Source organism: Mauremys reevesii, linkage group 9, assembly GCF_016161935.1.
Source record: "Mauremys reevesii isolate NIE-2019 linkage group 9, ASM1616193v1, whole genome shotgun sequence".
NCBI classification, from domain to species: domain Eukaryota; kingdom Metazoa; phylum Chordata; order Testudines; family Geoemydidae; genus Mauremys; species Mauremys reevesii.
This window is the reverse complement of record NC_052631.1, coordinates 23,188,724-23,214,606: the sequence shown is the minus strand read 5'-3', so window position 1 is coordinate 23,214,606 and position 25,883 is coordinate 23,188,724. Positions and strand designations below refer to the sequence as shown.

At 41.6% G+C, this 25,883-nt stretch overlaps 1 protein-coding gene across 3 annotated transcripts; it reads right to left on the bottom strand.

Annotated features, from left to right (window-relative positions):
- Positions 1 to 1,009: 1,009 nt before the first annotated feature.
- CCNL1 (cyclin L1) lies at positions 1,010 to 17,131 on the bottom strand. 3 transcript variants are annotated; one of them, XM_039489517.1, is made up of 11 exons: positions 16,774 to 17,122; positions 16,332 to 16,406; positions 15,940 to 16,049; positions 8,877 to 8,997; positions 8,386 to 8,450; positions 6,718 to 6,817; positions 6,470 to 6,574; positions 5,592 to 5,733; positions 3,059 to 3,170; positions 2,827 to 2,925; positions 1,010 to 1,797 (listed from the first exon to the last, which is right to left on the bottom strand). In XM_039489517.1, the coding sequence occupies exons 1-11, from the start codon at positions 17,032 to 17,034 to the stop codon at positions 1,449 to 1,451; spliced, it is 1,539 nt and encodes a 512-aa protein (XP_039345451.1). In that variant the 5' UTR covers positions 17,035 to 17,122; the 3' UTR covers positions 1,010 to 1,448. The 3 variants fall into 3 exon arrangements, 2 of the variants coding, with proteins under 2 accessions (XP_039345451.1, XP_039345452.1); XR_005584955.1 differs by lacking the exons at positions 1,010 to 1,797; positions 2,827 to 2,925; positions 3,059 to 3,170; positions 5,592 to 5,733 and adding an exon at positions 8,147 to 8,160 and having other exon boundaries at positions 6,558 to 6,574; positions 16,774 to 17,131; XM_039489518.1 differs by lacking the exons at positions 1,010 to 1,797; positions 2,827 to 2,925; positions 3,059 to 3,170; ... (1 more) ...; positions 6,470 to 6,574; positions 6,718 to 6,817 and adding an exon at positions 6,905 to 8,160 and having other exon boundaries at positions 16,774 to 17,131.
- Between the last annotated feature and the right edge of the window lie 8,752 nt (positions 17,132 to 25,883).

Genomic DNA, 25,883 nt, shown 5'->3' with positions numbered 1-25,883 from the left:
TTAGACATATGAGCACACAAAGAAGATGGTGCATCAGGAAATATTTGCACTACATCTTATTGCAGCCCATCAGTTAAATTTTAACCCCTCCCCCAACAATTAGACTGGCATTCAGACTTCTTCTTGGTTTGTGACTAGGTTCTCTATTGTTGATTGTGATCATGTAGTTCTTTTGTGAAAGTTAGTGTGGTTTAATATTTGTGACTTGTTTTGTAGTTGCCTTAAAGTGAAAATATTTTCAAAAATACAGCCTAGCACTGCACTTCTAAATCAAGACGACTATTTTATGTCAGTGGCTCCCAAACGTTTTACGAAGGCAACCCTCATCAACTGTGTTGTGTTTTTGGGGACCCACCATTATACATACCCAATCTATATAGATAGAACTTTAAACCGCGTAACTGTGCAACAGCAACACTGACTTCACAATACTGTATTAACTCAGCCCCCCGTTTGTCCCCCTCCTTCCTAGCCAAGCCCCAGAACTACCTGCTGGGCTCCCCACAAGCCTCCTTGCTCTTGTTCTCCTAGCTCTGCCTGCCCCTTTCTCTCTCTACAGAGAGTCTGCAATTGCTAGCAGGCTGCTGATAGTACTCGCTGGCTCTGGCCACTTCTGGTGTACTCCTGCCACTGCCTGAATCCTGCTCCCCTGACCCAGTGGAAATGAGAGTTTGGGGGCTGTGCTTCCAAGGCACATGTGGGGCAGGCTCAAGGCATAACATGAGCATCACTCTCCTATCCCAACACCCATTTTAAAAAATCCTGAATCAAGGCAACACATCTGGAACCTTCCCCTGACCAACTGGTGAGTTGGGACCCCAACCTATGGGAAACAAGACACTACTCCAACACAAGCAGTAAAAAGATTCAGTACCATGTACAAGCTCTGTGTTTAAATATTCCAAATCTTATTTGAGGTATCAACAGTGGAGGTGATAATTCAGTCTAACAAAGCAGTGTTCTGAATTATCTTTGGTAATAATTAGAACAATTTAATTCAACAGAGCAGTAAAAAACAGCGCTATATTTTATTTCTTGTAAAAATCTTTATACACATGCAGACTAAAACCAGTGTAAGAAAGTATCCACCATTGTTTAGACAAATAACTATACTTAAATATAAGCGTCTGCAATTGGCCTGTATAAAAATAAGGTACTTTTTTTTTTAAACAGAAATATGTTCTCCAGTTCTGATATTGATAAACAATACACAACTCTAATACGTACAATTTAACCTGATCATTATTTTCAAATAGTTTGATACTGCTAAGGTATTTTATGTGCAAAAATTTAACATAGTTCTTCCAAAGAAAAATGTCCTACATGTTTTAGAAAATTAGAAGTTGGACTTTAAATAAATCAATTCCTAATCAGTTTCTTCTCCAATTTCACAGTCCATACACTGTATTATATACAGGGTTAACTAAAATCAGGTACAGGCCCAAAACTTAGTGTCTGTGTCTGCTATGTCCTGAACGACTGCTGCTATGGTGCTTGCCTTTATGAGATCTCTCAAAAGAGCGGGATCTTTCACGCCTGTCCCTGTGATGTCCCCGTTCATGCCTGTGTTTCTTGGCAGCCTCGGCATGATCCCTGGATTTACTCTGAGAACGCGAGCGAGATTTTTTCCTTTTGTGACCATGTCTATTTGCACTCTTCAACTCATCCCTGCTGTGCTTGGCTTTTAGGTGTGGAGATCCATGATTATGATGTCTGTGAGGACTGCCACTGTGACTGCGGGACCTGCTTCTTGACCTTGAGCTGTATGTTCCTGATAGACTCCTCCTATTATTGTAACTTACAAAAAAAGTTAAAATTAGGATGTTAACAGAAGGTTTGAAAAAAAATGCAATAAGCATTCATCAAGTACAGGGCACAAGGATCCTACTGTTAGACAAAGTACTTTAACAGTGTGTTCCAAACCACTGAAAGCTGAGCCTCCCTCCTCATCAAGAGCAAAGCAATTCCACCGTACCTTCAACCAACTCAGTGGTATTGAAAGCTCAACATAAGCAACCACTCATGAGTAGACTAGTTCTTTCTATTCTTACTCTTTTTTACGTGCTGTGGGCAGTGAAGTGTTATAGTGACATGTTAAATAAGTTTGATCACAGATTTGAGATCGTTCACATCTCCGAGTTATCATTTAAGGCTCTTTACAAACTCCAGCAGATACTACATTGGTTAAAAACACTGATACAGGGTTTTCTTTGAAATAGCTAAAGACTTGTACATGTGTTCAACTCCTAGCAGTTCAAATGATAAATGGGTTTTCACAGAACAAGATTTGGTCTCCAAAGCTATACATTTAAATGGCTAACACATTTCCACACATGTTCCTTATTATGGATCTTATATACACTTCAGATATTTGGGGAGGAGGTTACAACATGCACTGATTTTTAAAATTTGGTTGCATGAGACTCAATTTCTTATAGCACTTTCAGACATACAATTACTCCTACCATTTTAAGGGAAGTGCTTAAGAAAATTCTCATATTTAAAATGGAAAACTTAGGTGCCAGTAATGATTTTCAAACAAAAACCGTAAGAGGACCTTACTCTCTGCCATAGTTGAGTTTTAGTATTATAGCTGATTTATCTTAAGAATGTATCGATATTCTTATACCACTGATTTTCATCCACTACCATGTGCATTTGAATATCTACTGGATACCAGTACAACTGTGTGATACTATAATAGTTTACTAACAGCAAATCCCTCTAACTATTGTAAGACCATCTACTATATGGAATGGCATTTTGAAGTATCCTCTTGAAACAAGTCAGTCATTTAGCAATCAAAAAAAGTACTATTTTACTTACTTTCTCCTAGGAGTATGAGATCTAGACCGTGACTTTGTTCTTGACCTTGATCTACTAGCACTTCTGCTGCTTCTACTTCTCTTGCTTTCTTTTCTCATGCTTAAATTTAAAAAAAAATTAAGATTACACTTAGCAAAAGCAAATTTATTTTCACAAAACTAGATGGCAAAGACTAACTTGAAAGTGTCTGACTGAAGTTTGGCTGGCTTCAAAAAAGCCATATTTTTCCTACCCATTGTAAGGGCTCTCTGAAGCTAGTTGTCTCTCTTCTGGTTCTTTTTTAATAGTTTTGGCATTCACAGATACTGGCGTTTTCTCCTCAGTTTTCATTTCTCTTGGGGAAGCTAAGAACGAGAGTAAATAATTCAAGGTTAAGGTGTTATACTCTAGTGGTAGAATTTGCCATCAAGGAACAGGATTTTTTGGTACATTTTATGCAAGTGCTAACTTTATATAAGCGCTAACTAAAAGCTTTTAATGCTGACTGCTGCTCTTTCCATTTAGTAGCTGCTCCTGTAAGTGAAAATACTACATTAAAAGATTTTACTGGTGTCTTTATTTAAGTAGTTTGTAAATCATATGATGGGAAGTACACTCTAATGCATTTTTTCTTTGAAGATGTATTTATCCTTTCATCCAAGGTACATGTAATAGACACAAATTATGAAACAAGATGAAGTATGTCTCTCCATCAAGAGTAATACCCTGCTCTAACCCACTCCCCTCACACATACTTCTTAGAACCCTGGGAAAATAGATGGCCCTTGCACCTTGTCCTGAAGTCAGAATTAGGCTGTTGGAACAAAATTTTGAGAACAGAAGCCAGTTCTAGTTGGCCTCATTGAGAGCCGCAGACAAGGTGTTCTTGCTTAGTTAAGATATGAAACTTATCTTACTACAGTAAAAGCTTTGTTGTCCAGCATGTGTTTAGTCTCAAATTCGGGTTAACTAAGAGTTATACTTACCAATGGAGGGAGGGAGGGAGTCTGGGTGTGGGAGGGGGCTCAGTGCTGGGGAGGGGGCACGGGAAGGATTTTGGGGTGCTGAATCCAGGCAGTGCTCACCTCGGGTGGCTCCCCACAAGTGGCAATATGTCCCTGCTGCTCCTAGGCAGAGGTGCAGCCAGGCGGCTCTGCATGCTTACTCTGCCTGCAGGTGCTCCACCCCCACCCCCCAGCTCCATGGTTCATGGCCAATGGGAGCTGCGGACCTAGTGCTCAGGGAGGGAGCAGTGTACAGAGCCCCCGTGGCTATTCCTCCGCCTAGGAGCGGCCGGCACATGTTGGTGCTTCCAGGGATCCCCACAGAGCTAGGCAGGGAGCCTGCCAGTCCTGCGCCAACCATACTTTTAATTTGTATTGGGAGATATCAGAAATGTCAGTTTCTAGAGCTTTCTGGTTGGTACAGTGCTGGATAACACAGCTTTTACTGTACTAGCTTGAGCACGTAAGCTGCTGGAACCACACAATCTAACCACAAACAAAACATTTAGGGTTTCATTGCAAAACCAATGCCATGAATTGCACCACATACTGGATGTTATTTGAGAGGAAGGTTTTAATCTTATGCCTCAACTAGCCAACAGCAGAATTACCATTAAAAATTGAATTGCTGGCTTGTTCTGAATGCCCTCAAATCCCATTTTCACTCAGCTGTGAGGGAGCTAGCCATACATAAAATTATCCCTTCACCCTCCCTTTAGGAGTCAATAACGGAATTTTGCATGCACTACTTCAAAGAACTTTCAAAGTTCAACCAAATTGCAAGTTCAAGGAACAGCTGTTACTTTGAAAGATACAAAACAAAGATTAAGGTTCTATACATTTGCTCTAATCTTCAGATAATGTACTGTAATCATTTATTGTGTGTTTGTACATTGCCTAGTATAATCATGCCCAACCTAGCTGTGGCCTTTAAGTGCTACTGGAATTTAAATGTCAAAATATCACCGAGACAGATGTATTGGCAAAAAGTTGAGACTTGTATGTCCTAAACTGACAGGATCCCTTTAAAGTTCTTTACAGCATAATTTTAATTATTGGCTGGTCTGTTAAACGTATAACTAAAGCTATGCACTGTGGCTATTCTATATTATTTTCAAGACAGCACTGCTACTGGAAATTCCATTTCTAGATTTCTGAATTGTTCACATTCACAGCTTTGAATTGCAGAGGTCCTACTGTACATCTTGATGAATGAAAACATATTGAAAGATGTTTTAAAACCATTTTTAGAAATACCTAGCACAAGGAAAATAATGAGCAGGCATAGCTGTTAAAAGAGGAGTTGAGTTGTGTCACGTGACTAGGTTTCAAATTAACAGTCACTTTCACTATTCCATTGCATTTCAGAAACATTGGCATATGAAAATCCCACTTACTCACTCAAGCCATACCTACAAGCTTTCAATATTTATGTACTTCCACAGTAAAGATACAGTGATGCATATGCCGAACGCGTACCATTAAGTGGCATTAACCAAGGAGTATGGCATAATGAGCATCTAATCGATACTGCAATTTTCCTTCAATATCACATTATTGCAGACTGCCAATAATGGGTGCCAATGAAAATCCAGTAACCAAAAGTAATTAAAATGTTATCCTCTAGCTTTAACCATATGAGAAGTTTTACATAACTTTACAACTCTCAATGGAGAAAGAGAAATTTTACATCCCATTCCTTCTACTGCATCAAGGTATAGAATCAGAAGAGATTGTATATAAACATCTTCCTACAGGACTGTTCCTTGCATTGTAACTTACATGGTTTGGAAGCAGGAGAAAAGCCACCCAGTGTTGAGAGAGCTGGAGTACCATCTGGGTTTAATCCTTTTGCTTTAAGTTTAGCTTCCTGTAATGCCATTTTTCTCTTTTCTACTTCTTTATCCAGCAATTCATAATTAGGCTGTTTAAGAGAGGAATAGGAACTGTCAAGATTTTGGACCAAGATTACTCTAGTCAATATACCACACCTATTATAGTATCTGATACCCATGCATTAAGCAACATATCTAACATGGGTTATATGTGATTCACACTCTCATGCTCTTCTCCAAGGAGGGAATGGTGAATACAGGGGCAGGGGCGGCTCTAGAAATCACGCTGCCCCAAGCAGCGGGGTGCGCTGCGCCGCCCTTCCCCGGTCCTGCGGCGAGTCCCCTCTTCCCGCGGCTCCGGTTGAGCTCCCGCTGCGGCAGGTCGACCGGAGCCCGGGACGAGTGGACCTGCCGCAGGCATGACTGCGGCGGGTGCCGTGGTCCCGCGGCTCCGGTTGACCTGCCGCAGTCATGCCTGTGGGAGGTCCAGCCGAGCCGCGGGACCACGGCACCCACCGCAGTCATGCCTGCGGCAGGTCCACTCGTCCCGGGCTCCGGTCGACCTGCCGCAGCCATGACGGCGGCAGGTCCGCCGGCCCAGCCTCCCGCCCTCCCCGGCGGCAGGGGACGCCCCCTACATTTTGCCGCCCTAGGCACCAGCTTGTTTTGCTGGTGCCTAGAGCCGCCCCTGTACAGGGGAGCCTTTTTCTGGTAGATTTTTAATTGTACGTGTTTACATATTTGTTCAAACTCCATCATACACACCCTACTTGGCAATGCTAACTTTATCTTCATTTAAGTTAGTCAATTCTGAAAACAAGTTACCTTTTTCCTAGTATAAAGCTTCAGAGTTGTTATACATATCTCCTGAATCTCATCTTCTGTGGTGCCAAAGAGTAGAAACCAATGAGGACGGGTAGGCAGTGGAATCTAAAAGACAGAATCAAGCCTTAACATCTAAAGATCAAAGAAATCTGACCTTTAGTATCATTACAGAGGTTTTCCAGGAACAAAAACAAAGTTACTAATAATGAATACACCAATCCCAAGCAATTAAACACAAACACACTTACCTGAAGAGCTCTAGCAGCAAGATAAATACAAGCACATGCTATTGTCTCTGGTTGAAAACGAACGAACACATTAGTTCGAAGACTGTCATTCATGTAATTCCTAAAAAAAAGTTAATTACAAGTTTGTCTCATATTCACTTATCACTTTCAGTTTAAAGAAACAAAACTGGAGACTCAATCTACTTTATTATTTTTTCTTTAACTTACATATGCTTATTGCCTTTTTTTTAGGCTGTAGTACTACCACCACTTTGGTTTTAAAGGGTTTAATGTTTTGAATTTGTTGCTTCACTTTTGTAACATCAAAATATGCACCACGTCATTGCTCTGAAGTCCCAATGCAAGAACTACTTCTCACTTAGAAACAGAACTCTGAATGTCACCAAATGAGGGATTTTTGCAGATGTTACGGTTAAAATTGATTTTTTTCCTCCGAATACTTTAGGATAGTCTATGAAGTGTCCATCAAACTAAACTTTACAAATCTATAAAGTCTAACAAATAGTTTGTCCAGTTATATGATCAGCCAAGCATGTTTTTCTATAGGCGTTTACTGTCACTTAAGCAATGAAAACCCTCTACCCAAGAGGTAAGTCCTTTTTTGTCTGAAACTCAAGTGTTTAAGAACTGATATACTTTTATATCCACTACATTATGAGGTAGCTAAACATATGACCAAAAAAGTCTGTCAAATGTTCTACATAATACACCAGTTCTGCTTCAACTTTATTTATTCTATTTTGTAAGCAGATAACCATCTAGTTGCTTGCCCTGTGTCAACCATTTAACCTTGTGTTGGATAAAGTTAAAAATAACTGCATCTTTCAATAATCATTGGGACTGGTTACTACAAATTGCATAGTTAACTTCACACTTACTAAATTATAGCACCTTTCCTCTACCAAGCTAGTATTGCCAAGTATTGTTATGCCAATAATGACTTTTGAACTTCAGGGACAGTTCTAAAAATTTATAACATGTGAATTACAGAAGTTAACAGTACAACCAATCACCAGTGATTTATATAAAATGGTGCCCAACATTCAGTTTCTAAAGACTATGATAAGAAAGTATGAGCATGCTGTATTCACTTTAAGTAACTTCATAATCCAAGCTTAATTAAGTTAACTGAATCCATATTGGTTGAAAGCAGTCAATCCAAAATGTGTCCATGGGTCCTTTAGATACACTAAAGTAAGTAGGTAGGCAACAAATATACATTTAGAAACATGTTGAACAGTTACTTCTAGAAGCAAATATACAAATCCTTTTGACACCCGGACAGAACTAGAAGATGCTGCCAGATGGATATGGACCACTTCAGTGAATCTCGGATGAGAGCTTGCACTGGATTGACTGGAGAGAAGGGCAGCCAATCAGGCCATCCCCAGGTGAGCTGTGGTGCAGAGGGCAGAGTTCTATGACTTACCATCATGGACTACCCTTTAATTAAAGAGTAGAAAAAAGAACAAAGTTAAATTGAGTTCTCCATTAAAGTAAGTTAATCAAACCATGAAAATAGTAAGCAGAAACAAGCATTAAATATATTGTGAAATGTGTATATTTTAATCTAGAACTTACAGCTCAATGCTTTGCATATGGGACATCAAGCTTGTTATTTCTGTTACTATTTTCCTGGCTAGGAAAAATGGAAAAGAATAAACTTACCAGGCTGTCTGAACGAGGGTTTGATTACGTTCACATTCTAAGACTTGTAAATACATAACAATGATCTGAGGGATAAGAGAAAAAACTCAACTTTAACACACAAGGAAAGTGATAGATGCATGTTTGTAACACAAGAAACTATTTTCTTATATTTTTATGTGGTGGTGTTCTACTTCAATCCCACAGCAAAGGCTGTAAACCCATACACATCTAGTTCTTCTTGTCCATTGAGACATATCCTCAATTTTACAACCTTTACATGACTGTCACCTCTGCCATAGTGTAGGCAGGTGACTTCTACCAAGACAACCACAGGCTACTAATCAGCCAAATGTTTCTGCTGTGTGAATAATTAACTCCAGTTACCTATAGGGGGTGTGGGAGAGACCTCCCAGGTCATTTCCAAACCTGCATTTCTTCTATTACAGCTCACAGAGATGCTGTCAAGGCAGCTCAATACTTGAAAGCATGTATTTCATTTGACAACTCACCTTATGTGGATGCTTGACATGAACACAAAATCCCAACTCCTTCAGTACCCTCCTTTCTGCTTTGATTACTTGATTTTTGGTGTTTATGTAGTTCTGATCAAGTATCAAGGGGCTTGGAGTCCTATAGTTTGTAAGAAATAAAATCAAAACTGTTTTGCATATCCAGAATAGTTTCATCTCTGTTTTCCCTTCCAACCAACTAACGGCAACAGAAACCTGTTTTAAACTCCTGCAAGCAAGTTTAAGCATTAATCTTGTGCTGTCCAAGTTTAAACTAGTTTAGCCACAATCAGAGCTAAATTACAGGTTGAAACTAAACTAAGACTGCCATCTTGCTAACTTTACTCCTCTGTTACTGACTGTGCAAACTGCCTTCCAGTCTCAAAACTGAAATAGTGTGATTTACAATTTATAATGCAAATTTCAGACACCTACAGTACCAACATTAGAAAGTGAGCAATGAAAACAATCTGAATACACTAATCATTACCTCTAGTAAAAGGCTTGTTTAACTATTTAAGTGCTGTAACGGCTATTATTAAGTTTAAGCAAGTTAATGTTTTAGTGTACTGGAATTGCCTATGCATAGGACGAAAGGGAAGAGTACATACCAAAATTTGAAAGAAAGCAAATGTGCCAAGATCAAGTTTAAAAACAGTAAACAGAATTTCCAAGGGAGCTTCAACAGAGACCACCAGTGACCTCTGAGCAAAGACGACTCCGAAAATTAAACACTGTGGTGCATCCTTTTACACAAAGCAGGACACCAAGAAAAGGAAACACCCCCCTGAATACTGAGCTATTAGAAAAACTAATGGGTGCAGTTCAGTACATCAAATGTTTACAAGGTAAGAACTCTCAAACGGAAAGATACACAAACCTGGCATGTCATGCAATTTCCAATCTCTCCACCCACAGTCCTGCAATATATTGTATTCAGGTAAAGTCTCAAAAAAAAAAAAAAAAAAAAAACCCACAACCCACACAGGCTGTGGGTTGTTACTGCACAGTATAACAACCAAGCAACATATCCTATTTTGTTTATTCCTCTCTTTTTCTAGGCTTTTGCTTCGTAACTCATTTTTGTCTACATTTTTTCTTTATACTGTTGATTTAGCTTAAAAGGTTTTACAGCAGGGACCTGTCTTATATGCCTGTAAAGTACACAGCATATTTTGGGTGCTATCTATACAAGTCAAAGGATAACAGTTTCCCCTCAGTAACTAATTATACTTCAAAAAAAGTGTATCAAATTGCATTATTTATCTCCAACATTCCCAGCAAAACTTTTCTACAATACAATGATTTGACTGCAAAGATGCAATATCCACCAATACAGAAAGACTGCAGATGAAACTCAGCATAATAAATATAACGTGGTTCTTATAACACCTCTTTCAGAGACCACACATTCTGCAACTCACTTCTTCCAGCTGGACCACTGAGGGAAGTAATTAATGGTCTAGTGCCCCCTCCTGGTAGGATGGGGCCAAATATATTGCAAGATGAACTTTGGAATGCCTTTGATGTTTGGATTAACTGTATGACCTGGGAGCACTCTAAATTACTAATTCCATGACAGCTCAAAATTGTCATTAAACTGCATTTTACTGATGTAGATAACAAGAATCTCAAAAAATGTCTATTCAAAAACTGTTATATCCCTCAAACCAAGTCTACCTTGCTAATAAGACATTACATTGTTTAAAGAGGCAGTCTATTTTTTGTCTTGGTCAAGTTATAGTCAAGGTCCAGACTCCAGAGAAAATAAATATTATATTTATATATGTGAATAAATAAAAATAGTACATTAATAATAAGTAAATAGATTTTGGGATCCATTCAAATGTCTGGATTTGGCCCACAGTCCACCTATTGACCCCTGCTTCACTAAAGCATAGTCACCCATGTTTTAAGCAAGAGTAACTAGTTTATGAACCATTGTTTGACTGAAGAAAAAAGTCAAAGGTTTTGTTTGTTTTTTTACAGTGAAGCTGAATCAGTAGTATCTCAATTCTGTATAGTTGTCACATGTTTAAGATCATCATCATGTAGGTAAGTTAAAATGCAGCAAGTTACCAAGTCTGGAAACAAACTCATTCAAATCTTCTATAGGGATAGAAATGCCTGGGGACAGGTGATTATGCTATCATCTTATTAAATCTGTTCCCCACAGAAAAGTAAATATTTGACAATGACTTGTCTAATAAGTACAGACTATATATAGCTTATTCCACTTCAGTTACTGCAAAGATTACAACCCAGTTATCACAATATCTCCTCTTACTTTTAGGAGGGGACCATTGCTAAAGGAGAAATTTTCAAAGAACTATTAGGTCATCAGGGATTCAATACTTTTAGTGTCTCCTGATGAGTTTTAAGATATGCTGAGACTTATTTTAAATGCTTACGGTGGGATTTTAGATACATTGCTTAGGTTAGTTAGAATACTAAAGGAAGGCTTATTCGGAAGCCTAGCTAAAGCATTTCAGAGACAGTAATAACCTGGATATTATATTTTATTTATGAGTCTAACAACCAAAATATTAGCAAAACCACTATGTTTCAAGGCAAAAAACTTGGAGAAGTTGAATAGATGCAGCTAAACTATCTTGTTAGTAGTATGCTACTTTGCGATAAGTGACAGAGAAATATCTCACTGAACATTTAAGTCCACAAGCCAGGCCCCAGTCTGAACATTTTTATAGGCCTACTATAGATGTTTGACAGCAGTTCATATACAATGGTTTACTTCCTACCTTCCATTAATGTAGGCTTTTGCAAAGATGAATTCTCGAACTACATAATAGTTAGAGTACTCCTTATTTGTAGTCTGATTTTCAGAGGTGCTGAGTACTTACAGCACCTACTTGAGCAGTAGGCCCTCAGCACCAAAACGATAGGGAAGGGACAATAACGAAGCCATTAAAGAATGTCTGTTTTACTCAGTTGCCCAGACATGCACCATGTTCATCAGGGACATCAGTTTTATGGTACTACAATCCTAACAAAGAGTCCAGAGAAAGAACTTATGTTCATAGCATCTAGACAGCACTAAAAAAAATGGAAAACTCATGATGTGCAATTTTGGATGTATCTACTTTATCACAAATATGATCCTGCATAAAAGGCAGTCAATTGTGCCCTACCAGTGACAGAAACTAAGTCAAATTTTTAAGCCAACAAAGAATAATTAGGAATTGACACCCCATTCTTAAAATGGCATGTTAGGTGCAAATTGAGAAGTTTTAGAACTATCTCCTAGTAAGAGGAAAGAAAGTTGCCACTGCTTCTTCCTGCAAATGTTCTCGGTCATAAGAATTTTCATTTTGCGCAACACTCTGAATAGCCATTTTGCTGCTGGCCTAAAAGGGGGGTGAAGGGGGAGGGAAGATCAAGCGCTGTAAGGACTATTGAGATGTCCACCCTACCTACACATCAGAAGTGCACCCCAAAGCAGCTTTCGGATTCTCTCCCTGAACACTGCACTCAGTCTACCTTGCAATACCATCATTACAGTTAAAGTGCCAAGTTTCACTAGAAAGGAAATATGTATGAAGAACATGGAGCTAGTGGCCATAACCTAGATAGCTTGTCTAACATTAAAGGTTAGTCACAAAACAATCTAAAGCTATGACTAGGGAATCAGACCATAAAATGAGGACATTTTGTAATAGCTAATAATTAAATGAACGGCCAAAAGTGCAGTCTTTTCTATCTTCTATTCCTAACTGGAATCACCACCTCTTTGATACTGACATTAGAACATATTTCTGTTTCCATTAGAAAGCAGGTGCATAAGAGAAACGGAAGATGAAAGAAAAACCCTGTATGTCTAACATTTATAAACATTAAAACTACCTCACACCACAGATGTGATCCACTCAGACAACTCATTGCCACTGAAAGAGCCTGAAATTTGTCACATTATTTAATGTGACAAAAGATGAAATAAGAGTTCTATTTTGTGTGATATTCTAACTGAAACACTGCAGGCTTCCTGACTGGCATATATTACACGCCAACGTCATGAAGTTATTTCACTGATGTAAAAGAAAGAATGGCTTCCTAAAAGCTTCCCTTAAATCAGTTCATAAGACTATAAAACTGATGTCAGAGAAGGAGTGGGTGTTTACATATAATATAGTTAGCAAAAACCAAGGGCAATAACCCACATCAACTGCAACTTATGTTCCACATGCTAAACATGGCTCAACATATGCAGTCAATTATGTTTTCAGATATTTCAAAGAACAAGTTTAGTGTGTAGTTATGAAAAACAGGCTTTGAATTTAATACCACAGGTAGACTTACTCATGCACACAAAAATTTTATGTACAATACTCCGTGGCATACTGTCACACTGAGAATACAACAGAAGCATTTATTTGTCAAAAAAAAAAAAAAACCCACCTATCTTTAGCCCTGTGCCTACTACCTAGAAGCGAGCTACTTAGTTGACCAAAGGCTTTCTATGAGCTTCTGACTTGAGAATTTAGGCATCTGAGCACCAATCATGCGAACACATGCACAGGAGAGGTAGTTAAAAAACAAACAAAAACTAAGCACAAGACTGTGTGTATACTGGGTCAGGGCCTTTTTTGGATTCTTGAACCAAGTTTATACATCAAATCTCAATCGTAATAGGCAAAAGTTAGAACTAGGAACCAGTAGGTGTCTAAAGAAGGATACACAGAATTAATATTTAATGCTTCAACAGAAATCAGAGTTTTAGTACTTTACAGATAAAGTTAACAGAAATTAGACTAAGGCAATATGAAAACTAAGTGTAACATAACTAGACTGTTTCATTTCGTCTTGTGTCAGTGAAAATTCTAAATAGAGCCTAAGTGTTAGCTTCAAATAAAAAAAATATTAAACTAATATATTAAAAACCTGGACAGCAAAGAAAAAAGCTTATAACAAGATACAGGAGTTCTTCCAAATGGTTCACCAGCGGCCAACCTGTTAGTCCCCCGATTCCAGTGACCTATTCTCAGAGCACTGGCTTCTCCTTGGGGATTTTCGATACTTCACTCACTGTTGCCATGACGACAGCTTCATCTCTATGTACCACTCCACATCACCCAGGCTTTGGTAAATGTAGCTGGTCGCTGTATAGTCGGTTGCAAGGGAAAAAAGAGCTGAAGTTAATAACGTGTACAGTTTACGTATTAGTAAGCTTGTAAAAAGTACAGAAAAAATGTTTATATCCAGCTTGTTTTAGAAAAGCAAGCCTGAGTGTCTCACTTAGACATTAAGATTCATTTCATGCAGATTCATTTCTCAGAATCTTAAGGCAATGATACCGATTTCGCTATAAATCAATTAACAAATGGGTCAAGAAGTGATCTGTCTCTCTTTGGGCATGATGCATTGTAGACACCACTTAACATGGGTAAATGATATTCTGAATTGGAACAGGCTATGTGGAAAAAAAAATTTAGAAGTAAATTTAAGTTTCTCTGATCCTTCCAACACCATATAAAAGTTGACTCATTCTTATTCTCATAGCACAGAAAAGCATTTTTATATCACCAATTAACCTTTAGTCTCTGGTTCAAAGCTGAGACATTAAGTGAACCAATTTTAGTAATCAAACAAGAAGATTCATTTGTCGTAATTATGGCAAATAGTAATTTTCAAGAGATTCCATGGAATCCAAACAGTAAATTTACGGAATTCTCCCAGTGCCAACAAGTGCAAAAAACCATTAGTTCCTCATTTTAAAAACTAGGTTCCATTCAAATCAGATGCAGATAGTCAATTTTTCTATTACTAAAACTGACTTTAAAGAGGTGAACATGTGGCAATAAAAGAAGGTTTAACATAAACTGACTATATTTTGTGCATTGTAAGTACTGAATATGTAAAATAAAATCACAATACAACTAATTTCCCTAATTTTTTTCTATTCTAAGTCAAGTTGCAGAATATATTTTTTTAAATTCCCTTTCGCCTAGCAAGACAGAATACAGAAAAAAAGTTTTATTTTTAACTAGCAGAAAAGAAAGTCCTTCAGAGCTTTAATTTACTGTATTCTTTGTCTTTCAACATAGTCAATACAACTAGGTACGTTTACTAGAGACATGACAGGTGAGGTAATACGACTGAAATGGCTTCATGAACATCTGCAGAAAGTCTGAATTACTGTTTAAAAGCGAGGTTTAAACATTGCCTTGTTGTGAAATATTTATTGAGCATTCCTCCCCTTCAAACACATTCCTTGCACCTTCTTTAATCTAATAATGTAACCTTGCTTTACACTTAAAAAGCCAAAAATTAAGCACTCAACTGAAAACGGCTCTACAAACTAAAAGCAGAATCACCACAGAACCACACACAGATCAGATAAATGAATATAAGTTTCAATTTTACTGATTTGAAAGTTCTCACTGTACCATTAAAGTACCACTCATGTTCTGTAATCACAGGTGCACTCAGCTTCCAAGATTCAATCCTACATGCCTTGCTGATGATGTGCCATTAATGCGCCATACACTGTAGATCAAATCATACTTTCCACTGTCAATTTATTATACTGCTTTCTCACCACAAATACTGTTATGCTTATATACTTCAGTCTATTTTACTGTCTACAGTAGCCAAGTATAGAGAATATTCTAACAAGATGTCACTAATACTACAGAATTATTTAATTTGCACAAAGCACTTATAGCAAAGTAGACCTACCCTAAAGATTAAAAAAATAAAAAAGAATACAAAACAATCTGCCAGCTAACCAAACTTATACCTAAGACTTCCTTTAAGAAACTCAGAGACACCTCCCCACCAATTCAGTTAGGAAGAGACTTTACAGTGGAACCAATACTCAGACTTGCAGTTATATGAATCATGCTTTCAGAGCAATATATTTCTGCCTTTACCAAGTCAGCAAAGTCACACTGATGGAGAGCAGCAGCAGAAACATTAAGGTGCATGTAATAGCCAATTCTCAATTTTAGGGTGTTGGACTTAGCCTGGAAGATCAAACTGGTTTGATAAACCTGGCATATATTACAGTGATAGCGGGTGGATATACTGAAAATTGAGCTAGTCTTACCTTTTTACTCTTAACTGGCGCAAATGGTGAAAGACATTTATCACATCTCTTATACGACGAGGTGCTTCTTCAATTTTGGAAGCGAGATTGATGCAGGCCATAGCAACAATCTGAAAAGAAGCCATTTCCGTGAGACGGAGATTTGGACGTCCCATTGGACACGTTACACAATCAGCTGGAGAAACCACCCCTAAAGGCTGAAAAACGCAGCTTTACCAACACCGCTTCCCTAAGGAAGTGCCGGGAGGGCCCGGGGCAGGGCTAGTGCCCTCCGCAGTTCCCATGCAGATCGGAGCAAGGAGCCCCACAAAGCTGGGACTGGGCGAAAGCCTCAAGCAGCCCGCGCCCCACCCCGGGCCCAGCGGGTGCGCGCGCCGGCCGCCGGGACTCACCTCGAAGTTGTGTTTGACGAAGGACTTGGAGTAGAAGAAGCGGTGGAACAGCACCTGCCCCGTCGCCATCGCCACCTGCGAACACAAACCCCCGGCGAGGGGGAGATGAGCCGGCTCAGTCGGCGGGGCGGGGCGGGAGCGGAGCCGGCTCTCCGGGGGCGACGGCTGAGCCGGCTCCGGCACTTGGCCGCCGCCATTTTGTGTCAAGCACCCGGCTGGCGCCCTCCCCCTCCCCGACCTCCACACACACGCGCCCTCCCTGCAGCGCCTCCTCGCCACAATGGCGGCGCCACCCCCCGCCCTGCGGCCCAAGCCGCGCGGTGACATTCCGAGACCGAGGCCTCCTCACACCCCGAACCGCGGCCTCAGACCAACGGGGCGCGCAGGGGCCCCTCCCGCCGCCCAGCCCCCCAGGAGCGGGCGCTCTAGGCCCAGCACTTACCTGCGGCAGGCGGAGGAGGATCCCGGCCGCCTGGATGAGCTCGCAGCCCAAGATGCGCAGGTCGGTCTCGCTGTGCAGGTCCAGGCCGTCCTGCATGGAGGGGGTGGGCGAGAGCCGCTCCTCGGGGATGAGCGAGTGGTCGATGGTGAGCGACACCTCCGAGTACAGCCGGTCCCCAATGAGGATGCCCGGGGCCGCTGGGGCCGGAGGAGGGGCGGCGGGAGCGGCAGCCGGAGAAGCGTGGGTCGCAGCAGAGGCCATGATCGCTGAGCACAGAACCTACCGCACCCGGAGCCGGCCACGCAGAGACTAACCCGGCCTGCCCGGCTTCTAGTGACGCAGCACACAGCGGCGCCTCCGCGCGGTGCGCGCTGGGAAAAAAGAGTCCCGCCTCGCTTGTGCAGCTGGGCCGCGCGTAGCGCCTCAGCGCCGTGGTGACGCGTCCCGAAACGTAATAGGGCCTTAATGCCCGCGGTGGGCGGGGCTAAGGCACGGGGACGTTTGGCTGCTGGCCTGGGAGAAGCGGGTTAAGAATGTGAACGCGGGGCCCGTAACCGTCAGCCCTGGGAGCCAGGACTCCTGGGTTCGATACCCTGCTGTGCTACAGACCCAGGGCCCCGGGGCTGTGCCTCAGTGCCCTCATTCTGTAAAACGGCAGTAATCACACACCCCTTTGTGAGGGCTTTAGGGCCATCAGACGGAAGGTGCTTATACATTAAACCTCATTGGGGAACAAGCGGGGGGCATAGGCAGAGCTGGGATGCTGTGGGAATGATGCTATGCACCTACTGGTAAAGGTTGGAGGAGGTTTCCAGTCCCAGCACCCTTGGTAAAAATAATGCATTAGGAATTGAGGCCAGGACCAGACTCACGCTTAATCTGTGCTGTAATATCTTACAGAAGGCTGCTGCATAACTTGTGCTCTAGAAAAATCTTATTTGGCGAAACTTGTTTTGAAACAATGATCCTTCATTTACAGGCAGGAGGCCCCAAATTTTAAGATAAGACCAAGCCTTGTCCAAATGATAGTGCTGTCATTATAGGCACAGTCCATGCGTTAAAGTTGAGATTCTGTCAGTATTTTAATTACAGCCTTTTTGTAAGGAGGGAGTAGGGAAAAAAATAGAATTAACTCATGTACGAATGAAAACAATCCCTTCTAAAATCCACGGTTGAAAAATATGTATAGCTGTTTTTTATTAATAAAAATACCAATTTAACCAAATTTGCTAAACACTGTATAAATACTGAGCTCTGAATCATAGATCCAGAATTTAGTAAGATGCTCACCATAGGGCTTGTGGATTTTTATGTCCTGCTCAGTCCTCTTCTCATTTTTGTGGGGAAACTTCTCTGTCTTTTTCTAGTATTCCAGTTCCTCAAAATAGCCATCATGAAATCCCCATAAATCATAAACACTTAAAAGAGTTCTGAGGAGTAGCCAGGGTGAACAACAGTACAGGTGATATTTATCCTGTTCCTTGGTGTCTGATACAAGGTTGATCTCAGAACTGGAGAAGAAATTATGGTCCTCTTGGCAGTCTTCATTGGGTTATTTAAGCCTTATCCTATTCACTAAAAACCAATCAACCAACAGATACTTAACGATAATCCACAGCAGTGTTTTATTGCAGACTCTCCTCATCCAAATTCATTCCTTTTGTGTTATCAGCATTTCTATATTTATTTTAACGTATCTAATCTAGATTTATTGGACAAAACTTACCTTAGTGAAGTCTGTGGAGTTACAGCAGGGATGAATTCGACCTCATCGCACTACCATTTCCCTATTTTTCATTTTTGTGTAGGGGCTTTTGAGGGGCAGCCCATGTATTTGACAGCTCTTGCATCCTAGCAGAGGGGACTGAACCTCACTGAGTGTTGTGCCTGACAGAGGTGGCAGCAGTGTTAGAAGCTGCCCACTCCTCTTGTAAAGGTCATTAAACAACCTCCTAAAAATGCTAGGTCCTCTTGCCATCTGTGAGGCCCCACTGGCTGAAGTATTTTGTCATGCCTCTTTTTCCCATCAGCCTTCCCAAGCTAGGGGCTGGGCTCCAGGAGCCCAATACAAACTCTGACAGCTGGATTCCAGCTGCCAAACTCCAATTGAACCTTCTGCTTCCAACGTTCCATGCTCCTGATTGGGGCTTACCTCTGCCAGTCGAGTATAGTCATGAAGCAGGACTCTCACAAACCCCCATTCACAGCCCACTCTTCTTTAAAGCTTCACTTCTCTAATGCAGTGGTATAATGAGTCGCAATTTTGGTACTGCTGACAGCTTGTGGGGCAGGATAGCTGTCGTTACTGTTCAATGAGACTGAGGCAGACCTGCCTCATAGGGAAGGAAAGTATTAAAATCCAGGTACACGCCTGCCTGGTAACCTAAGGGAACATTCACATCACACCCACATATAGTCTGGCCTGATCACTTTTAAGGTGGGAAAGGAACACCCAGACCTTTCTGATTACTCTCTTGGGTTAGTAGGGAACACTTACACACACATAAAGACCTGCCAGCTCACTCTGCTAGAAAGGAAGGAAACTCACAACCAGACATAGTCCTGCCTGTTCCCTCATGATGGGGGAGAGGAAACTATCACACCCACAGCTACAGACAGGCCTGTCATAGCGGAGAGTAAGCTCATAATAATAACTTGAATTTATTACAGTAATTTTCATCCTAAAGTGATTTGTAAACTATCATTTGTAAATTATTCAAAGTTGGGGCTTTTGGTGTACATTCTTTGTTTTTAATAGCACAAGCTTGCAAAACTCAACACTTTCATGGAGAAGATATATTTTAACCGCAAAGACCTGACTGACTCTCATATAAACATTCATTTAATTCTGGTGAATAGGACTAGCTAAATACTTAAACATTTAAAACATTGTTATTCAACTAATTAAGTAAACATTTGTGGCATGAATGGACTAGAATATTCTTACAGGAAATGGTCTCCCGCTGTAACATACATGTAGCACTAAAGCAAAGAGATTTATTTTTAAAGCACGAAAACATCAGTAATATAACACTGTCATGTTATGACTTTATTTCTTTTCTACTAGGTGACTGATGTAGGTGTAAACCAGGGGTCTCAAACTCAAATGAATGTTATAATTCTTGATGTCTGATTTGTGTCCATTTAGTCTTTTCTGTAGAGACTGTCCGGTTTGGCCAATGTACATGGCAGAGGGGCATTGCTGGCACATGATGGCATATATCACATTGGTAGATGTGCAGGTGAACGAGCCTCTAATGGTGTGGCTGATGTGATTAGGTCCTATGATATGATGGTGTCCCTTGAATAGATATGTGGACAGAGTTGGCAACAGGCTTTGTTGCAAGGATAAGTTCCTGGGTTAGTGTTTTTGTTGTGTGGTGTGTGGCTGCTGGTATTTGCTTCAGGTTGGGGGGCTGTCTGTAAGCGAGGACTGGCCTGTCTCCCAAGATCTGTGAGAGTGAGGGATTGTCCTTCAGGATAGATTGTAGATCCTTGATGATGCGCTGGAGAGGTTTTAGTTGGGGGATGAAGGTGATGGCTAATGGTGTTCTGTTACTTTCTTTGTCGGGCCTGTCCTGGAGTAGGTGACTTCTGGGTATTCTCCTGGCTCTGTCAATCTGTTTCTTCACTTCAGCAGGTGGGTATTGTAGTTTTAAGAACGCTTGACAGAGATCTTGTAGGTGTTTGTCTCTGTCTGAGGGATTGGAGCAAATGCGGTTGTATTTTAGAGCTTGGCTGTAGACAATGGACGTGTGATGTGGTCTGGATGAAAGCTGGAGGCATGTAGGTAAGTATAGCAGTCAGTAGGTTTCCGGTATAGGGTGGTATTTATGTGACCACTGCTTATTAGCACTGTAGTGTCCAGGAAGTGGATCTCTTGTGTGGACTGATCCAAGCTAACGTTGATGGTAGGGTGGAAATTGTTGAAATCATGGTGGAATTCCTCAAGGGCTTCTTTTCCGTGGGTCCAGATGATGAAGATGTCATCAATGTAGTGCAAATAGAGTAGGGGCATTAGGGGATGACAGCCGAGGAAGTGTTGTTCTAAGTCAGCCATAAAAATGTTGGCATGCTGTGGGGTCATGCGGGTACCCATAGCAGTGCCGCTGAATTGAAGGTATACATTGTCCCCAAGTGTGAAATAGTTGTGGGTGAGGACAAAGTCACAAAGTTCAGACACCAGGTTTGCCATGACATTATCGGAACTGCTCAAACAGTGAGGTACTACTCAGCATGGGAGAGGGTAACTGAATCTGGACCCACCTGTGCAAATAGCAGGAGACAGAACACAATTCTCTGTTTTTAACTGATATGATGAGAGGGAAACTATGGAGGAAAATGCAAAGGAAGGTAAATTCTTAAATTTGACCTACTTTTTTAACTTATCTATTTTGGGAAGGCTTTATCATTTTTTTAAATGGCCAGAAAGCCAAGGAAAGAAGAGTTTTATTAGATTTGTAATGTTATTTGGGGATACCTGAACTCTTTTTTAGGGTAGGATTTGTGATGACTTCCAGCTTGCTAGAAGGAAGCAATCCTAGGGCCATTACATTCATTCCAAGAGCCAGATGGGATGAACCTGAGCTTTGCAATGTAAATCTTTTTAGGTATGACTATTGATCTCCCAAAGACTGCTGAGAGGGCTGCATTACTGTTTGATAAATCACTTCAGAAGAGAGATTTTTTTGAGACGAGTACTCATTACGATGTGTCAGAAGTCATGTAGTTACATTTCTGTGTATTGGGCTGACTACTACAGCAAGACTTCAGTGGGGCAGAATTGGCATCCCGTAAGCAGAGGTTGCTGACAGCTTGTTCTCCTTTCCCTGGAGGCAATTTATTCAGTTTCCTCCACCACTCATTTACACTTATGGTGTTTATTGCTGAGATAAAGGTTGCAAATGGAATAAACACCATTCTATTCATGACATATTTTCATTACCTTTCCTTCATTTCATGGGGCCCACCAAAGGGTATGGAATATACATTTATGAGCATGCAGGGCCATGAACAAAATTATCCCATGTGCTCACACTGACATGTGTGATGGAAAGCATGTTCATGAGCATGCACTGATGTAATAAAATCATCCCCCCATGCACTTGCGCTGACAAACGTGATGGAAAGCATGCTCACACAAGCACGTGCTGACACGAATATCAGCCCTCCAAGAGTTTGCACTGACACGTATGAGGGAACTGGACCCACCGACACACGTGCTAGAAAACATGCTCACAAGCATCCACTGACGCGTGAATGAAATCATCCCCCATGCGCTCACAGTGACACATGTGCGAGGAGATGCACTCACGAGCACACACGGACACTTGTGAGTGAAATCTCCCATGTGCTTGCACTGACACGCACGCTCACGAGCGAGCACGCACTGGCCCGTGTGAACAGACGTACATCTGCCAACAGCCGCTGCCAGCCGTAGTGGGCCGGCGCACGCGCACACGAACAGTGCCCCACGCGCCGGCGGAGGGCCGGGTCCGGCTCCGAGCGCCCACTCCCGGCAGGCAAGCCCCACCCTGCCTTTCCGTGACGCAGTGACGCAGATCTCGCCGCCCTTTCACATTTTAACCAGGCCGTGCGGGAAATTCCCCTCTGACGAGTCACTTATCGGAATGAGACCTTCTCACTCAACCTATATGCCTCCGCTGCTCGCGCGACCGAGCCGGTACTAGCTTCCTCCTTCCTGTCTTGGCAGCCGTTTGCGAAGGCGATAGCAGATCCCGCCCCTTGGGACGGATTTGAGTTCTGATTGGCTTCCTCCATTTGATTGGCATTAGGCCTATTGCTCTGTGGCCCTTGCTGCTTTCATTGCCCAGCCTGGCCCTGGGTGGCAGGCTGCCCCTCGCACAAGTCTGTCTGCACTGAGGGCGGCAGTCCCCGGGGCTGTGGCGGGCCTCCCCAGGAGAGCACACCAGCTGTGTAGCCGGGCCTGCCGTCCCCTTGCCCCCTAACCAGCAGCAGGCACAGGAGATGAAGGGGTGACCCCTGACCGTGTTGGACCCAGGCAGATCCCCCCTCCCCATGCAAGGTCTCCCCTTACCACAGTGCATGGGGGGATTCCAGCAGCAGAGATCTCTCCCTCCCCTCACTGCAGGGCAAAGACTGGCCTGAGCTATGCAGAGCTTGACTGGGGCAGGGGGTCAGCAAAAATGCAGAGGATGGCTTGTGAGCAGATCTTGTCTGAACCTGGGTGGGGACAGAGCCCCTACAGGGTGGCTTCTGGACCCACCACCAGAGTGAGGAATAAACGATGATAGGAGACTGCCAGCCACCAAAGATGTCTTCCTTCCACTACACAGAAGCAGGCAGAGGAGATTGGACTGGTGTATGAGTTGCAGAGCTCGTCTGGATCATACAGGCCTTCACGACTATGAGGAGGTCTACATCTCTGGTCCATTGCCTGAAGAGGAGGAGAAGGAGGTGGTGAACTGGGCCGGATTAACCTTTTGTGGGCCTGGTGCCAAACATTTATGGGCCTCCGTGTAGTCATTATGGGCCCCTCCCAACATGAGGCCAGCACGATGGTGCTATTGGCATCATTGTAAACCCAGTACTACACTACTGCTGGATTGACACTCCAGTGATGCCCCGGGGGTCGATTTAGTGGGTCTAGTGAAGACCTGCCAAATCGACTGCAGATCACTCTCTGGTGGACCCCAGTACTCCACCCTGAACAAGAAGAGTAAGAGTAAGGTAAGTTAAAGGGAGACACTCTCCCATTGATCCAGTGCGGTATAGACACCGCAGTAAGTCAACCTAAGCTATGTTGACTCCAGCTACATTATTCATATAGCTGAAGTTGTGTAACTTAGGTTGACTTCCTGCAGAAGTGTAGACATAGCCTGTATCTTGGTATGTCACATGTGGACATTGGGTGATGCCTAAAAAACTAAGCCTAACAAGCTGTATACCAAGGGTAGGCAACCTGTGGCACGCAAGCTGATTTTCAGTGGCACTCATACTGCCTGGGTCCTGGCCACCGATCCAGGAGGGCTCTGCATTTTGTAATTGTAAATGGAGTTTCTTAAACATTTTAAAAAACCTTATTTACTTTACATACAACAATAGTTTAGTTATATGGTTATAGACTTTTAGAAAGAGACCTTCTAAAAACATTAAAATGTATTACTGGCACGTGAAACCTTAAATTAGACTGAATAAATGAAGACGCGGCACTCCACTTCTGAAAGGTTGCCAACCCCTGCTGTATACTTACAATACTGAAAGCTTCTCCTTGTGCTCTCAGTAAAAGTAAGTCAGTCAGTAGCTGTTTCATTCTATTTTGCCTTAACAAACAGATCTGATCCAGCTTACTTCAGACACTTTGCTTTGACCTTTCTCTGTAGCAAAAGGAAACAGTGTATTTCCAGGCCCATCCCAAGAAAACATTAGACTTTCCAGCCTGACCCTGAAGGCAGAATGATATGATAGACTTATCTGTAGCTTTGATATGGACTGAGGCTCCATGTTACAGCAGCTGGTGCTCTGATACTCTAGAACCACTTTCTGTTCTTGAGAACTATTATCTCATGTACCTCCTACTCATACCTCTTACTATTCTGCAGGTGCAGAATCTGGAAACAGTGTGAGGGGAGATAATGAACAAATTTACCAGGTGTTTCCCTTACATACAAATAAGCAGCTTCTACAGAAATACTTCATCTGCTGTGAGTAGCAAGCAAAGCTTTCAGTACTTAATCCATTTGTGAAGTAGTATTAATAGACCTAGCTGATCAGAACTGAAAGAGTAAGTGGTAAGTTCAGCAGTCACAGGACTTGCTATGTCTCAGACCTTGTGTATATATAAAAGTTGCATTAGTTTAAATAAACAGGCAAGGAATAGATGCAAGCTAAATTGATATAAGGTACTCCTGTCTTAAACTGATTGAAGAATGTTCATACAAGAGGGCTTTACTAATGTAACTAAATTAGCATAGCGTAAATGCTCTCAAATGTGGTGGCCGCTGTTCCTGGCTCATTTTGTGTAGACATGGCCTAAGCCTTGCAAAATTTTACTCATCTACTAGCCCAGGGATAGGTTTTTTTTGTATTACATTTTATTAAAGATAAGCAGAATTGTTGATAGTACCAGCTATTTTCTAATGTAAGTATTAAAAGAGAGGGTGACAAACATACAAGATAAGAGAATACAGCAGAGTGGAAGCAGTATATGTCAGGAGTCAAAGTACATGTTGATTCGGGGAGTAAATCATCATTAAGTTTTTCATTGCAAGAATTATAATGATGGTGGGAGACTAGATTTTGTGCCCAGGCTGGCAAATTTTCATGAAGATTTTGCAAGTCTGGTCTATTTTAGAAATGCTGAAAAAAAAATGAAGAGCTGTATTTTATTAATTTCTTGTTTCATTCTCTGAAGAAGGTGAAAGAGTCAGTCTGGAGGAAAGGAAAGGCACTCTTTACTTTTCATTACAAATACTCAACAAGAAATTCACCTACATGCATCTGCCAACATTTGAGGGGAAAACCTGGCCCCATTGGAATCAATGGCAAAATTCCCTTGCCATTACTAGGGCCAGGATTTCACTTTTTGTACTGATCAACAGGGATATCTGGGAATATTAAAATGCTACAACTAATTGGTAATGTGCTATATAAATAATAATGTTAACTATTTGCTGAGGGCATCAGCTAATTAATTAGAAACACACTTTAATCCCAATTGAAATATCTGGCAGGAATGAAATGAGAAAATGTTGTGCTAACAATTGGGGCTGTTGATCCTATCTAGGATGCAGTGTTGTTGTAACTAGAGACAGTTGGCGCACATACGCTATGCTTAGTGGTAACATGAAATAAATGTGAGAGTGTAACCATCATTATTATCCACAAATAAACACTATCACCATCATTGAAAAACAGTTATGTGTATGCATAGGAAAGTTGTGTCTATTTTCTGAACACTAAAAGCAGCAAAGAGTCCTGTGGCACCTTATAGACTAACAGATGTTTTGGAGTATGAGCTTTCGTGGGTGAATACCCACTTCGTCGGATGCATGCGTTTGAATGGATGCATTTCTGAACACTGTACTCCAGAACTTTGCTTTGTAAATGATTGCATGCCATCTAGTGGG

Coding starts and splice junctions, on each gene's coding strand:
- CCNL1 (XM_039489517.1), bottom strand. CDS start 17,034: ATGGCCTCTGCTGCGACCCACGCTTCTCCGGCTGCCGCTCCCGCCGCC. Junction 16,407..16,773: donor TCCTCCTCCGCCTGCCGCAG/GTAAGTGCTGGG, acceptor TTGTGTTCGCAG/GTGGCGATGGCGACGGGGCA. Junction 16,050..16,331: donor TCGTCAAACACAACTTCGAG/GTGAGTCCCGGC, acceptor GCTTCTTTTCAG/ATTGTTGCTATGGCCTGCAT.